At 39.2% G+C, this 15,537-nt stretch overlaps 1 protein-coding gene across 4 annotated transcripts in view; it reads right to left on the reverse strand.

The window, feature by feature from the left end:
• LOC127507854 (uncharacterized) overlaps positions 1–15,537 on the reverse strand; it is a 137,723-nt gene that overhangs the window by 62,299 nt on the left and 59,887 nt on the right. For all 4 annotated transcript variants that reach the window (XR_007928503.1, XM_051885295.1, XM_051885296.1 and 1 more), the window contains exons 4-5: positions 13,728–13,904; positions 5,677–5,730 (exon numbers count right to left, since the gene is read on the reverse strand). Coding sequence is in view for 3 of the 4 variants with exons in the window: in XM_051885295.1 (XP_051741255.1) it covers positions 5,677–5,730; positions 13,728–13,904 (231 nt within the window). In the remaining variant the exon portion in view is untranslated. The remainder of the gene's footprint in view (positions 1–5,676; positions 5,731–13,727; positions 13,905–15,537) is intronic.

Raw genomic sequence — 15,537 nt, forward strand, 5'->3', positions numbered from 1 at the left:
AGTTGAAACTAAGTGTGACTCAAATCAGATATGAGGACTGGTTTGTCACGACAGATCTCAAAGACGCATACTTCCATATATCCATCCTTACTTAACACAGGAAGTTCCTCAGGTTCGATTACCAGTATTGGTTCTTCCTTTCGCCTAGCCGTGTCACCCAGCACCTTCACAAATTGCGTGGATGCAGCTCTGGCTCCGTTGTGACTCCAGGGTATTCGTAACTATATCAACGATTGGTTGATGGCAGCTGCACCCAACGTGATACCTTTTGGCCTGTTGTACATGAGACCTTTGCAGTGGTGACTCAGTGGTGGCTCAGGAGCAAGGGCAACCAGTTTCGCATGATCAAGGTTACGCACAAGTGCCTTCGTACATTGGTGATGTGGAAGAAGCCTTGGTTCTTGTCCCAGGGTCCCCTGTTGGGGGCTGCCTTGTTATCACAAGATGCTTATGACAGATGCTTCCCTAAAGAAACTACCCACTGTCCTCTCTGGTTCTCCCTCATGCATCCAGCCCCACTACGGTTGGATGCCATGGTGCAGACGTCTGTACACCTTTCCGCCCTGATCGCTCTGCTCCCTGAAGTTCTAGAGAGGTTCTGCTGGAACAGGGTCCGTCTAATATTAGTAGCCATGTTCTGTTGCCTGAGTATGGTTTTCGGACCTGATGTCTAACCTCGACAGCTCTCAGAAGGAGATTTCCATCAGGAGGGACCTTCTGTCTCAGGCAGGGGGTACATCCCCACCTGAAATTGTGGAAACTGTGGGTCTGGCCATTGTTCTGTAAGGTCTGTTGACAGCTCCCTTTAAACCCACTGAAACTGTTGCAGAGAAATTTCTAACTTTGAAAGCTGTTTTTCTGCAGGCTATTATGTCTCTAAAGAGAGTAGGAGACCTTTAGGCCCTGTTGGTTGCCCCTTCATGTTTGGAGTTCGCACCTGGCATAGTGAAAGCTTTTCTACTAGGGATGTGCCCAAAGCCGAATACTATGTTCAGAAAGGAAATTACACATTCTACGGAGACCCTAAAGGGACATTGTGATGGAAATAAATACGAGATGGGAGAGAAAAAAAGAAAAAAAAAAATCAATGCTTTTGCGTTCTCTTTCTCTAGTTGGGTAATTATATTGTATATATTTTGCGGGTACCAGGGAGCCGCTTTGGCCAATCAAAAGCTGACATTGTTTGGTCCGGGTGCACTTTATAGCTTCCTGGTCATAACATCACATGCTACAGGTGTCACGTAACATATACAGGGTTTCTACAGGTTTCATCAAATCTAATTTAATGATTTTTAATGCCTTTTTAATGCCATATATATATATATATATGTGTGTGTGTGTGTGTGTGTGTCGCTAAATGTCAATAGATGAAGTCATACGGCAATTAGAATATTCATTATGTCATTAAGTTACATTCGCATTTTGCCAAGTGTCAGCCCTTTACATTTGTTTGCTTCTCTGCTGCTACCTCTTTGTGCTCACATAATGTATTTTAATACAGCCAGATTCCAAATAAAATTGTTTCATTTTTCTGTTTTGTTGTCAGACAATATGAAATGGCGTCTGAAATGCGGCCCATTAAGACTACATACAGGGCTCGACATTAAGCCTTGTCATGTGCTTGTCCTTCGGACAAGTAAATCGGTCATTCACTTGTCCGAGTAAAACAGTTACTTGTCTGGAAAAAATAGGATTTTTTATTTTATTTTTTGGTTTAAATATAAATTTATTCTAAAGCAATATCCTTTCAGAATATTCCAGCTTTGACATATTTAAATCTGCATATTTGTGATATTTACACTGAGGGCATTTTTTTTTTTTTTACCTTTACAAGAGGCAATTTCCCCCCACCCAATCCTGTATGATTCATGTAAAATGTATGATTCATCTTTTATTTTTAAATTCTTAAATTTGCTCAATAAATTAAATTAGAATAAGACACTAAGGGCTGTTACCAATTTATAATAATAATTAAAAAAAAAAATACAACTGCATTAAATAATGTTATGGGATTGTTTTAAATATTTTTTGAAAATTCAAATAAGAAATGTTGGGGGGAAAGTGATACTTTTAAAAGTGAAACTAAACCACCAGTAGGTGGCGGCAAGTAACCGTCTTAATAAGTGAGTCATTGAGTCATTCACTCAAACGATTCATTCCCATGGCTGATTCATTCAAGAATGAGGCAGTTGTTTATGAATGAGTCATTGCCTGCGTCTCAGTGTGCATTCTATCCATTCTAAATAGTATGCGACATTAGTAATATTCAGTACTATTTAGGGCGGATAGTATGCACATTGGGATGCTTGACTCAACCGATTCGTTCAAAACGCTGAATCATTCAGTAGCCTAATGAAAACAAGGCTGCGTGAGCAACCTTGTAACCGTCAGTCCATTATACAGCCTATTATTATCCACTATCGATCGCCACTTACAGTAAATGTAATCAAATCTGTCATCTTCCGTTTTGGTGATTTCCAAGTTTTCTTTCTTTTTCTTTTCTTTTTTTTCTTTTTTTTTATTTTTATATATTGACGATTTAATCAGGCTCCTTGTCCGACTGGGCAAGTAAAATTCTCTTTCACTTGCCCCTTCAAAAAAATCCTCTTATCCCGGACTAACTGACAAGAGTTAGTGTCGAGCTCTGACATGTTATAATCCTGATTTATAATCGAGACGTTGTCTGACAAAATCACCATACACATAAGATAAAGACATTTGCTGTGATTTTGGCTGTACATGTAAAATGATCACTCAGGTTAGAAGCAATAGTATCTATTTTATTTGTTCTCTGACAACTGAATGCGCTGATCCTCTCAGTCACTCACTGAACAGAACAGAAGCAGAGAGAGTTGCGCCTGCGGCAGGAAAGCAAGATCTCGCGCTCGTGCGGCAGTACCGGGGGTCTCAGAAGATAGATAAAGTTTCAGCAAGTCGCTAGATTTGTCACAATGCGCTTTCTTGGAAAAAAAGTTGCTTAGTTGGCAACACTGATGCAGCCTTCCGCCTCCAGGTCCAAGCCGGTAAACCGCTATCAAAAAACGGCTTTACGGCAATTTTGCACCGGCCGCAGGCAATTACCAAACTGGTTCCGCGTGTGTATCACACCAATGTACATATTTTGCGACAGATAATCAATCAGTTATTAATTATGAAGGCTATATTCAAAATAAACTGGTAGTACTATTTTTCTTCAAAACTATCTAAAAAATTTAATGTCTGTAGGAATAAAATGTAATGCTTTTTAATGCCATTTAAGGCCTTAATTTTCGCAAAATCCATTTAATGACTTTTAATGCTTTTTAATGCCCCGCAGATACCCTGATATAGAATGAAGCTAACGAAGATGAGGAATAACAGGATACAGGATCTTTAATGACGACTCTCAGGAAACTCTTAAAGGGTTAGTTCACCCAAAAATGAAAATTCTGTCATTTATTACTCACACTCATGCCGTTCCAGACCCGTAAGACCTTTGTTAATCTTCAGAACGCAAATTGAGATATTTTTGTTTAAAACCGATGGCTCCGTGAGGCCTACATAGGGAGCAATGACATTTCCTCTCTCAAGATCCATAAAGGTACTAAAAACATATTTAAATCGGTTCATGTGAGTTCAGTGGTTCAATATTAATATTATAAAGCGACGAGAATATTTTTGGTGCGCCAAAAAAAAACAAAATAACTAATTATTTATTCGGAGCGTAATGAATCAGCGTGTCGAATCATGATTCGGATCGCGTGTCAAACCGCCAAACTGCTGAAATCACGTGACTTTGGTGCTCCGAACTGCGGATTCGACACGCTGATTCATTACGCTCCGAATCTTCCTGAAGCAGTGTTTTGAAATCGGCCATCACTAAATAAGTCGTTATTTTGTTTTTTTTGGCGCACCAAAAATATTCTCGTCGCTTTATAATATTAATATTGAACCACTGTACTCACATGAACTGATTTAAATATGTTTTTAGTACCTTTATGGATCTTGAGAGAGGAAATATCATTGCTCCCTATGTAGGCCTCACGGAGCCATCGGATTTAAACAAAAATATCTTAATTTGTGTTCCGAAGATCAACGAAGGTCTTACGGGTGTAAAACAGCACGAGGGTGAGTAATAAATGACAGAATTTTCATTTTTGGGTGAACTAACCCTTTAACAAACACAGTAACACACGTATACATCGACGAGATGGAACAAAGAACTGAAAGACACAGAGAATATATACTAGAACACACGAGGAGTGATTAACAAGGCACAGGTGAATGACATAACTTATTAGACAGACTGGGGAGAAACTAGGTCACGGACTAAACCAAAAACACAATGAAGGAGGGAGACACCGACTATACATGTACCAAAAGGCTGATGTCCCACCATGCCATTGGACTGATTACACACATGATTTAAGGTGCAATCACACAGCGTCTTGTTCCTTTTTCAGGAACCCATGATTACAGTCATAACCTGAGATGTTTTTCACAGGTATTTACGCATATTTTGAACTACACATTGTGTTGTGTTTTGTGGTTAAAGGGAATGTTCACAAAACTTAACACTTTGCACAGACTTTTTTCTTACAGTGAGTGAGTAAAAGATGACAGAATTTGCATGATTACTATTCACTGAATGTGTAAACTCTCTTTTCTGTAACCAACACATAATAACATCACAAAAGTGGAAACAGTATGGCAATCAGTAATATAACACATGCCTGACATTTCTGTATGATTGTCATACTCACTAACATGAAACAGTGTCTTTCTGAAGCGTCTGTAAAAATGCATCAGAAATGAGCTATATGGGCATGTTAAGGGTTTCTCCGTTGGCTGTTTGTGTTGTCTCTTGCTGAGTGTGTATTAATGAGGTTTTTCCTTCATCAATGACACTCAGGGTCGCGCCGCTGACGGCAAAGTTCACAGCCCTGTTTACAGCTCAGGTGAGAGATGCTCAGGGAAGAGGTGTCACCTCCACGATAATTAAAAAATGCAAGCATTCACTGAGGGGGCTGTCCTTCATCCGCCTGCATGCTATTCTGGGAGAAGACTGTTTGTATACTTTGCAAGGAAATGGTTTGAGAAATGTGCAAAAATGCCTGAAATAGAGCTCAATCCTCTCCCCCAAACACTGTGTGGTATGGTTTATCGATTTATGATAATAGCAGTCCCTGCAGCGTTATATAAAATATAGCATGATGCAATACAATGTAACAACCATATCTGATGACTTTATGTATACTGTTTGTAATGTTCGTCATTTGTATGTTGCTTTTGGATAAAAGTGTCTGCTAAATGAATTAATATACATGGGGCTGTCAATGAAAAACAAGCAAACAAATAAATAAATGTTAATGTATTTGGTGTTGACAGACTAGATCTGCTACACTGCTGCTGCTGGACTTGCTACTGCCAATAGATACTCAGACATGCTGCTATGAGCATGTAAGATATGCTGCTGCTGAATAAATAAACATACAAATATCCAATAACAGAGACAGGTGGAGCTGGGGGAGGTGGAGGGTTTCAGAGGAACAATGACCAGCTTACAACAAACACTGAACCAGATTTTTCAAATGTTCAGAAAACAATTTCACTGGTTGCAGAATCAGAAGAAGCCAATAAGCAGATGCCACGTGGTAATAGTGTGCAATTTATTAAAGATGGTAGAGGTTGACATACCATAACTGAAGATGCTGTGATGCTCCGAGTGTCTTCCTCAGGTCCTTCATCACTCTGTACAAAACATGAAAACACAGTTAACTCAGAACAACTATATTACTGTACCTAAGAATCAATGTAATATTTCTAAAGGGACCAGAAAATGAAAAACATGATTTTCTTTTTTTATTTGCTCGAAGTATTATAGGTGTATTGTGTGCCAAAGAGTAATGTCAATTTAAAGAATCAATAAAAATTAAACTGTAAGAAACGACTCATTCTAGAATATTCATGATTATGATATCAAAAAAATGAGCTCATTAACATATGACCATCCACATTTACATTTCAAAGGTGTAGTTGGAAAGACTGTAGAGATCAGGGTGGAAAATTGTCATGAAACATAATTGTCATAAAACAACATTTGTGACTGTGTTTGGTAGAGGAGCCTTGAATAATATAATATGTGTGGCTAAGATAATTCCATGCTTGTACAACTTATATGATGCCACTCAAGTGCTCATCTTTCTGTGTCTCATTATGTGCTGCCTCCTGATGTTATGATGGACATTCAGACCCTACAGGAAATGTGAGTTAAATGGCAGATGAGCAGTCACAGGAGGGTAGTGGAAACAAGGGATTTTACTCTCTCAAACACACAAATAAGTTCCTTTATTCAGTATTCAATATTATAGTTCAATATCACTAAGACAAAGAATCGAACATTGATGTTGTACATGTTAGAGACGTGAACAAAAACCATAGTACTCATTTTTAATAGTTAATGTGACTAACCACTTATGTTTTCTTCAGTTTTTTTTTTTTTTTTTTGCCAAATCCCTTTTTTTTTTAATTTTCCCAAACTTTCAATTGATAGATTAAAACAAATTATATGGGGGAAAAAAAAAAAAAAAGAGTATTGTTTTTTGGATCCCATTTTATATTAAGTGTCTGTAACTACTACGTTCTAACATTTAAATTAATCATTTGATACAATGCACTTATTGTGTATTTACCTGTACATTGTACTTATATATATATATAAAAAAAACCCTGCATATAATTAATTTCTGTAATTACATCTATAATTACATTGTTAACTCTCTTCCTTAACCCACCCTTAAACCAACCCATACAACTAATCCTGTATATAACCTTACCCATAACAGCAGCATGTTTTGCAATACAACATCAGCACAATAAGTGCTTTCTTCCAAATATTTTTTTTTTTTTTTTTTTTTTTTGTATGTAAGTACATAGTAGTTAAAGAGACACCTAATAGAAAGTGTGACTGTTTTTTATTTCTACATTTCACATCCATCCATATCTTCATTTCCAGTAGGATGTGAAAGAATTAGATCAACAGAATAATAATAATAAAAAAATCTGAATAAATAATGTGCATCTACCCATGAACAAAATGGCCGCATTTTAGCACAAAGACTTTCTGTCTTTTTCCACACAAACAACCAGTCTATCTCTCTTTCTCCTGTCAAACAGCAGTGAAATGTGGGGCTCTGACAGCTAGAAAGGCCTGCAGTTTCACACCGCTGTACTGTCAGGCAGGAGAGTCCTCACTGAATTTAAAACAGACTCCACTTCATTTGAGGGAAAAAAAAATTGTAATAGTGAAAGCTATGACTCTTTCAGTATTTATAGTTTTTTTTTTTTTTTTCTTATTTTCTTCTTTTAAACGTTTATCTTAATTCAGTTTGTATGAGGTCTGCACTTTTAAAGAGGATAGTTCTGTCATGACAACTCTCTGAGTGTTTGGCATGGTAATGGATATGACAATGTTGATATGTTTGGACTTGGCGGAATAGATCTGCTACGCTGCTGCAGAGCAAGTACAGGACTTCCTACTACCAATACATACACGACACACTGCTGTGAGCAAGCAAGACATGCTGCTACTGTACAATATAACATACACAAATTACCCATAGTAGACAGGTGGAGCTGGGGAAGGTGGAGGGTTTCTGAAAACGTGCTGCAACTCCTACAGCAAATGCTGACCAGTATTTGAAGGTTGAACAGCGAGATCATTGGCTACTGATCAGCTGTGCCCTATAGAAAACAATGTGACTGCAAGCAGATTGAGTTAAGGACCTATCAGCCTGCGCCATCTAGAGTTTCATAACAGAACTTTGTATTTCTTACTCTAAATTCTGATTGGATGAGCCCAACCCAATGTCATGAGAAATCACAAATATGCAAGTTCACACAAATTCATATGTGATTCATATGAAAATGAACTATTTGAATGAAAGAATTAAGGCATGAAGCTTCATGCCCAACCCCATCCATAAACTTGCCCTTCAGTGGGGCGAGAGCAGATCATATTAAAAATGCACAAATGAGGATGTATGAATTCATATGAATATGCAACAAATCAAAATATCTCAAAATTGTTCTATGAATGTGAAAAAAATGTGTTGGATGAACCACATTCGAAGTTATTGTAAAATGTCAATAAACACACATCTGTGACCATACTTAGATTAATGCATCCATTTGCTACATTGCTTAGCAGCCATTAACATGAACTCTGCTTTAACGGAAAACATGAGACAGTTTTCATTTTGACGATAACAAGCAATGATAGTGCCCCTTGTGGCATTACTGGAAATACAACATGTATTTGTTTTGTGTTATGAATTGCACTGTTTTGCGCATCTGTTTTCACATATCTGTGTAGACTATGTTTTAGGCAGTGCAGTGTCAATGTCAACATACAAAATATAAAACTTGTCTTTTGAACTGTATATGCACATATAATACAAGGTGTCTTACCTTGTACAGTGTTTCTAGCATACAGTATGATTAATATGTCTTCAGGCATGAACAAAAAGAAAAGTAATTCCATGATTAAAAGCCCAGAGCTAAACATGGGAATAGTACACTTTTATTCATAATCTATGAGATTTAGCGGGCCATTTACATATCTAAATGATTTACATATGGTACAGAGACCCTCTAGTCATAAATAATTTAATATCACAACATTTCCTGAAGGAGTAGCTCATCAGGGCCACATTAAACTTTAATTACTCTGTTAAAATCACAGTTATGATTCAATAACTCGCTCGGAAAACTAAATGTACCTCAACAGATTACTGAGATGGAAATAATAGCAGTGGACAAAATCAGACAGAGTAATGGGGGAGGGAGAAAGATGGGAGGATGGATAAAAGGGAAGCCACTGAAGATATATGCATATGAGTGAGTGAGTGTGTGTGTAATTCAGGTATACCCCACACAATGGGGACAAAATGTCCCAATAAAGATGGCAATATGTGGTCTCCATGAGGAAAACAACTTATAAATCATGCTAAGTGGTGTTTTTTGAAAATCTAAAAATGCAGAAAATTTTCTGTGATGAGAAGGTTTTAGGGGGTAGGTTTAGGGGTAGGGAAGAGAATATACAGTTTGTACAGTATTAAAATCATTATGTCTATGGACTGTCCCCATAAAACATGAAAACCCAACAATTATTTAAGTATTACCAAATCCTTCAGAAGGAATTACTAATTATTTGGAACAGTATTTTAAAGTGAAAGCATGATAACTCCCTAGTAATGACTGAAGACATTGTAAGCTTTTGAGGTTTTTGGAGATTTTGGATAGTAATGACTCAAGTGTTACTACATCCTTCTAAAGGAATTACTGGCCATTTGGAACAGTATTCTGAAGTGAACATCATAGTAACCCTCTATAGCAATGACTCAAGCGTTACCAAATCCATCAATTACTATACAAAACCTTACAACAACCTTACAAGCTCAACAATTATTATGGCCCAGTCGAGGGACGAGCTATGTGCGCACAGGTTTCTGCTCCTCAGCCAGTTAGAGCTTCTGGGGATCAGAATCAACCTGGCAATAAGCTCGCTTTCACCCAGCCTGTGAATATCCTTCCTGGGTCCGGTATTCGACTTGGCCCAGATGCGGCAATATGAAAATTCTTGTTGATGCTTGTTGAAAATTCAGTGAATCGCTGTATCATTCAAAGCCAGTGGTCTTTGTCCCCTTAAGGCGTTTCAGAGGTTGCTGGGTCTGATGGCAGGAGCCTCCTCAATCCTTCTGCATATGCGACCACATCAGTACTGACTGAAAGCCTGTGTCCCATCCCATGCTTGGTGATCAGGATGCTTGAACCTCAGGGTGACCCACGGTTGTGTCAAGGCTCTGGAACCCTGGAGGGCTCCGCAATTGTACCAATTCGGAGTAGATTTAGGGCTGGTTTACAGGAAAGTGTTCACAATAGAGAAACCCGAAGGCTGAACCCGCCTCGCCCCAATTTTGTTCCGACTTGGGGCCTATCCACCGTCCTAAGGGCCCTTCAAGGCCCCTCCGTTCAAGCTGCTTGAGTCGGCTGACTTGCGGGCGCACTTACTTTAAACAATTCTATTGCTGGCACTAGCCTCAGTTAAGCGAGATGGAGACCTGCAGGCACTTTCTGGTAGCGCATCCTGCCTCAAGTTTGGACTGAATGACTATAAGGTCATCCTTTAGATGAGGCATGGTTATGTGCCTAAGGTGCTCTCCATTATGCTTAGAGCACAGGTTTACCTTGACAGCTCTCTCCAATTCAGCGGATGAGCAGTTGTTACACTTGCTGTGACCGTTTCGGGCCCTTAGAGTGTATATTGAATGCTCCAGCCACTTCCGGCTCTCAGAGTAGCTTTTTGAGTGCTGTCCGGAGGCTGCACCAAAGGGCTGTTGGTGATGAAGCAAAAACTGTCCTGTTGGATGGTGGATACGATTGTGCTGGCCTATGCATCTCTAGGCCACCAGGAGAATGGCCTCCTTCTGTGCTTGGTCAAGTGGGGTGTCTATTAGTGACGTCTGAGCAGAGGCTGGTTGGTCATCGCCCTCTATGTTTGCCAGATTCTATAACCTGGATGTCCCCGCACTACAGGTGTGGGTCATGTCTGCTTGAGGGTTAGACGCCACTAAAATCTGTTTATGTACATCACTTTCCCACCAGAAGGTGGTGCTTATCTATGGTGGTTTCGGGCTCTATTGGCCCAAGCCCGATACACATCTGAGCGCCTTCCTTGTGGATCGCCTGCCTAAATTTTTCCTTATGCCAAGTGCTACTGCCAGCAATACCACTGTCCAGTGAGCCCACTTTGTTAAGGCCCTTGGATCAAATCTTCCATCCCTGGGCCAGGCTTGCAGGGCCTCTTCTTTGCCTTATAGGTTAGTACAGTCCTACGCTAATAACACGCAATGGCTACTGACACAATGTCGAGTGAATCCTTATCAAAAGGGAACTTTCTGGTTACTAACATACCCTTGGTCTATCTCCGACTATCTCAGGGAACCAAGGTTATGGCAAAGCATTTGTAAACACACAGTTAATAATAGTGTTGTCGGTTTTACAGTATCAGCTCGAGCCAGAGTCAAATTCTGAAAATGCGGATGATCAAGTCGATTGAGCGAAACCAACTTTGAAAGCACGACTTGAGCAGAACGTTTCACAGAGGTAAGTACTCTTTGTATATAGCCTGAGTTGTACTCCCTCAGGTTCAGGAAGCTGTCCTCTGTAAAATGTGCTGTGCACAAGCAAACTTTTGGGTTTTACTGCCCAGGAACAGCTTTATAAATAAATCTCAACCACTGATTCCTAAGTTCATCCATTTCACAAACAAAGGGGTTTTTCTTTTGCATTCAAACACACAGCATCTCCACGACATGATTTCTATCCTTTTCTTGTCATAGTGTAAATAATTTAGTAATAATTAATAAAGTGTCTAAGCTGGTATAAGTAAATTCAATTTCAAAGCCAATTCAACAGATTTTAAAACATGATTACTATGACCTGGCCAACTGCCCATTTTATGAACTCTGATATATTATCAGTCAAGAGGTTCTACTGAAGCAGACACTGGAATAAATCATAACTATTTAGGAAATTAAATACTTCAAGCTTGGAAATTCTACCCTGAACAATACCATTACCAGGCGGGCGTCACGTAAAAACAAAATAACATCCCCAAAGCATCTGAGAGCGATAATCAGGTCCCCAAAATGCAATGTGATTCATCTTATACTAATTAAAAAACTTGCACAGCAACATTAACATATTAATTGAGGTTCAATCATAGGGCTGTTATGATGAGGAAATTCAAATGAGTCTTTCAAGAACAGAATAGAAATTGCGGTAACAGAGGGGTGAAGATAACACACACACACACATACACACACTCACTCACACACACGCCTCTTGTACAAATGGCCTTATCTCCAACAGAGGCTCATATGTGTGTGATCTGACATGCCACCTACTTCCATTATCAGACGGCATTTAGAAATGAAAAACCCATTTGCTCCCATTTACATCCCGTCTGCCTGTGGGAGAAAGATCTCGTGCCCCACAATGTTCCCCGGCATTGTCAAAGTGGACAAGGTCAGTGGAATTACCCGAAAACCTCTCATTACGCTTGTTCAAAGAGGCGAGCAACAACAGCTTTCTGGCTAGTCTTTTACGAAGGGCCATTTTCTCATTTGGTAATGTGTTATCTCTTACATATTACGTGTACTGAAGGTGGCGTGGCAAAACACAGATGTTTTAGTTAAGAGAAAATGACTTGGCTCCACCTGACACCAACAGTTTCATGGAGTCGTAGGTTTAGGCCATTGATCTGGAATGGGAAAGAAAAAAAAAAAAACTTCTTTCTACCAGGAGTGGCAGTGAGGTCAGGCTTTGATAAGCATGAAATCACAGGATAAAAGAAGAATATCTGTTGTTTCAGCCTAGATTACTCCCACGGCGGCCATAATACTGTCTTTCAGCAGGATGTTAGTGGGGATGTCTTCGCAATAAGAGATGTTTTCCTATGTTAAGCCTGCTATTGTTACGAGTTGCTGGTGGCTGTAATAATCGCACGGCACAGGAAATACAATAACAAAGCGTTTACTTGGAAAATACGCAGGAGAAAACAGGAATCAAACACATCGAACAAAACCACTTTTGAATCTTTTAAGATAAAGCAATGACAGACAAATTGTGTGAAGCGCAGTGTTTCATGCTAGACTTTACAATAAATTGTAGCCAAGATATCTAGCCATTCCAGTAGTTCAGTGTTGACAACTCACAAACATTGTATCACACCCCGATTGCTTCATTCTGTATTTGCGGTCCTAAACAAAAGTGGCAAATGTTCACTTCAAGAATGAATAAAGTGTCGTTAATGAGTTTGAAGTTTGGATTTTGACAAACCATCGCAAACGCACAAACATGTACATTAACAATAATTTGGGACAAATATTTAGTGGAAAACTATGCGAGTTGTGTTCTGCGGCACTGCAGTATTTCAAACAGTGTGCGGTTTGTAAAAGAAAACTGTTTTTTGAAATCCATCGGTCATATTGATAATAGTATTTGATCATTAATAGCATTTGGATACATTAAACATGCTATCCAAAGAGCTGAACTTAACTTGAACCCAGAACATTCCCTTAAGCTTGTCCTCTAATGAGAGTGTATGACACCATAGAAGGCAACAAACAAACCAGGCTTAAACCTGTAACCGGCTGTGTGTGTCAACCCAGCACCATTGGATCAACCCAAATCAAGAGGTCTAAAAACGTGCTAAGATCTGACACAGGAGGGCAGGCCGGGCTGACCTCATCAGCAGGGTGACCATACTCACTGTACGGTTAAGACATTCACTGAGCCAGGACAAGCAGGAGCCTCTAAGAGGATTACAAAAGACAAGCTGAGAAAACATGATGAGCCAAAGCCAGAGATGCACTTGAGTATGTAATGATGAGCATATGCTGTTTGATCAAATGAAACGGTGACACTGAAGAGAACTAGATTTTTAGATTTTCTGAAGAATATGTGCTTGCCCATTAAAAACTCACCACCAGAATTTAATGTTGTTGGTGATTGCCAGGGAGTTGCAAGGGGGTTCTGAGAGGTTGCGAGGAGGTTGTTAGGATGTTGCTAAGTTATTCAGAGTGGTTGTTAGTCTGATGCTATTTGGTTAGTGGAGGGAAATGGTTTAAGATAAATAAAACACACTGTGTCTTTGTGTGTGTGTATGTGTTTATAATGCTAACTTTGCATGAGACGGCCGTTTCACTGATCAGAGATACGGTGTCACTCTTTAAGGACAGCAGGTCACTGCTGCTGAGTTCAGTGACATCACTGGGACTCTCATTGCGACTGGAATCGGTGTGCACCATGTCCTCATGCTTCACAGATAAATTTATGTCCTCCAACTCGTCTGATGAGACCTGAAATACACACATACACATTCAAAATGTCAGCAAAAAATTGAAACTATATCACTAAATTAATAATAATATTTCAAATTCAATCTGAATTCATTACAAACACATAGAACCACTATCTGTCTGTTCACACCAAGAACAATAACTATAACGATGGCTCACACCAGCAGACAATATTATTCTGTTTATTATAAGAATGCACTGCCGTTTTATTGTCTGCAGCTTTAAATGTTTGAGCTCTTTAAAGGAACACTCCACTTTTTTTGAATATAGGCTCATTTTCCAACTCCCCTAGAGTTAAACAGTTGAGTTTTACCGTTTTCGAATCCATTCAGTCGATCTCTGGGTCTGGCGGTACCACTTTTAGCATAGTTAATTGAATCTGATTAGACCGTTAGCATCTCGCTTAAAAATGACTAAAGAGTTTCGATATTTTTCCTATTTAAAACTTGACTCTTCTGTAGTTACATCGTGTACTAAGACCGACGGAAAATGAAAAGTTGCGATTTTCTAGGCCGATATGACTAGGAACTATACTCTCATTCCAGCATAATAATCAAGGAGCTTTGCTGCCGTACCATGGGTGATATTACCAATGATACCAATGATATTATGCAGCGTCTCTCACAAATGTTTCCATGGTTGCAAGGCACGCTCCCTGTTCAAGCAGGGGGTCACAGGCGCTGCGTAATATCATTGCGCCTGCTGCACCCATGGTACGGCAGTAAAGTTCCTTGATTATTGCGCCGGAATGAGAGTATAGTTCCTAGCCATATCGGCCTAGAAAATCACAACTTTTAATTTTCTGTCGATCTTGGTACACGATGTAACTACAGAAGAGTCAAGTTTTAAATAGGAAAAATATCGAAACTCTTTGGTCATTTTTGTGCAAGATGCTAACGGTCTAATCAGATTCAATGAACTATGCTAAGCTATGCTAAAAGTGGTACCGCCAGACCCGGAGATCGGCTGAATGGATTCGAAAATGGTAAAACTCAACTGTTTAACGCTAGGGGAGTTGGAAAATGAGCCTATTTTCAAAAAAAGTGGAGTGTTCCTTTAAAGCATGGGTGGATTCTGATTGTCTGATAATGTTTTCATCATTCATTAACTGAAAAAAAAATTGCTCTGAAAGTGATTCTAATAATATTTTTTCTCTACGACGCTATTGTTATAGTTATCATACGGACTCTGCTATTCTTTTATATTTAGAATGATTTTTAGAACTATATCTTTATCGTTGTTATTATAGTTATCGTCCTTGGTGTGAACAAGCCTTTACTCCTAAAGTAAACTTTAAGATTAATCAGATTAAACACAACATAAATGTCAGCATGAAATAAAAATTGACCTATTTATTATGTAAATGCATGTTATACATTTTGTTGTGAAGGATTCATATATGTATATTTTTCATTAAAATGTCAGAGAAGAGATGAAGAGATGCTTGCGATCTTTGAGGAGAGGTCCCAACATAACCCACCAGGCCATGCAGTAAAACATTGGCTTTGGTGGGAAAAGCATACATGGCAGCGGGCCAGGCGGGTGCATGTCTGTACCAGGCTGACCTGCTCAGGGACTTAGATGAAGGTGAGGGTATGGGCCCAGATGCCATTAAACAGCTGCGTTGGGCCAC

The sequence above is a fragment of the Ctenopharyngodon idella genome, chromosome 24 (assembly GCF_019924925.1).
Source record: "Ctenopharyngodon idella isolate HZGC_01 chromosome 24, HZGC01, whole genome shotgun sequence".
Taxonomy (NCBI): Eukaryota; Metazoa; Chordata; class Actinopteri; order Cypriniformes; family Xenocyprididae; genus Ctenopharyngodon; species Ctenopharyngodon idella.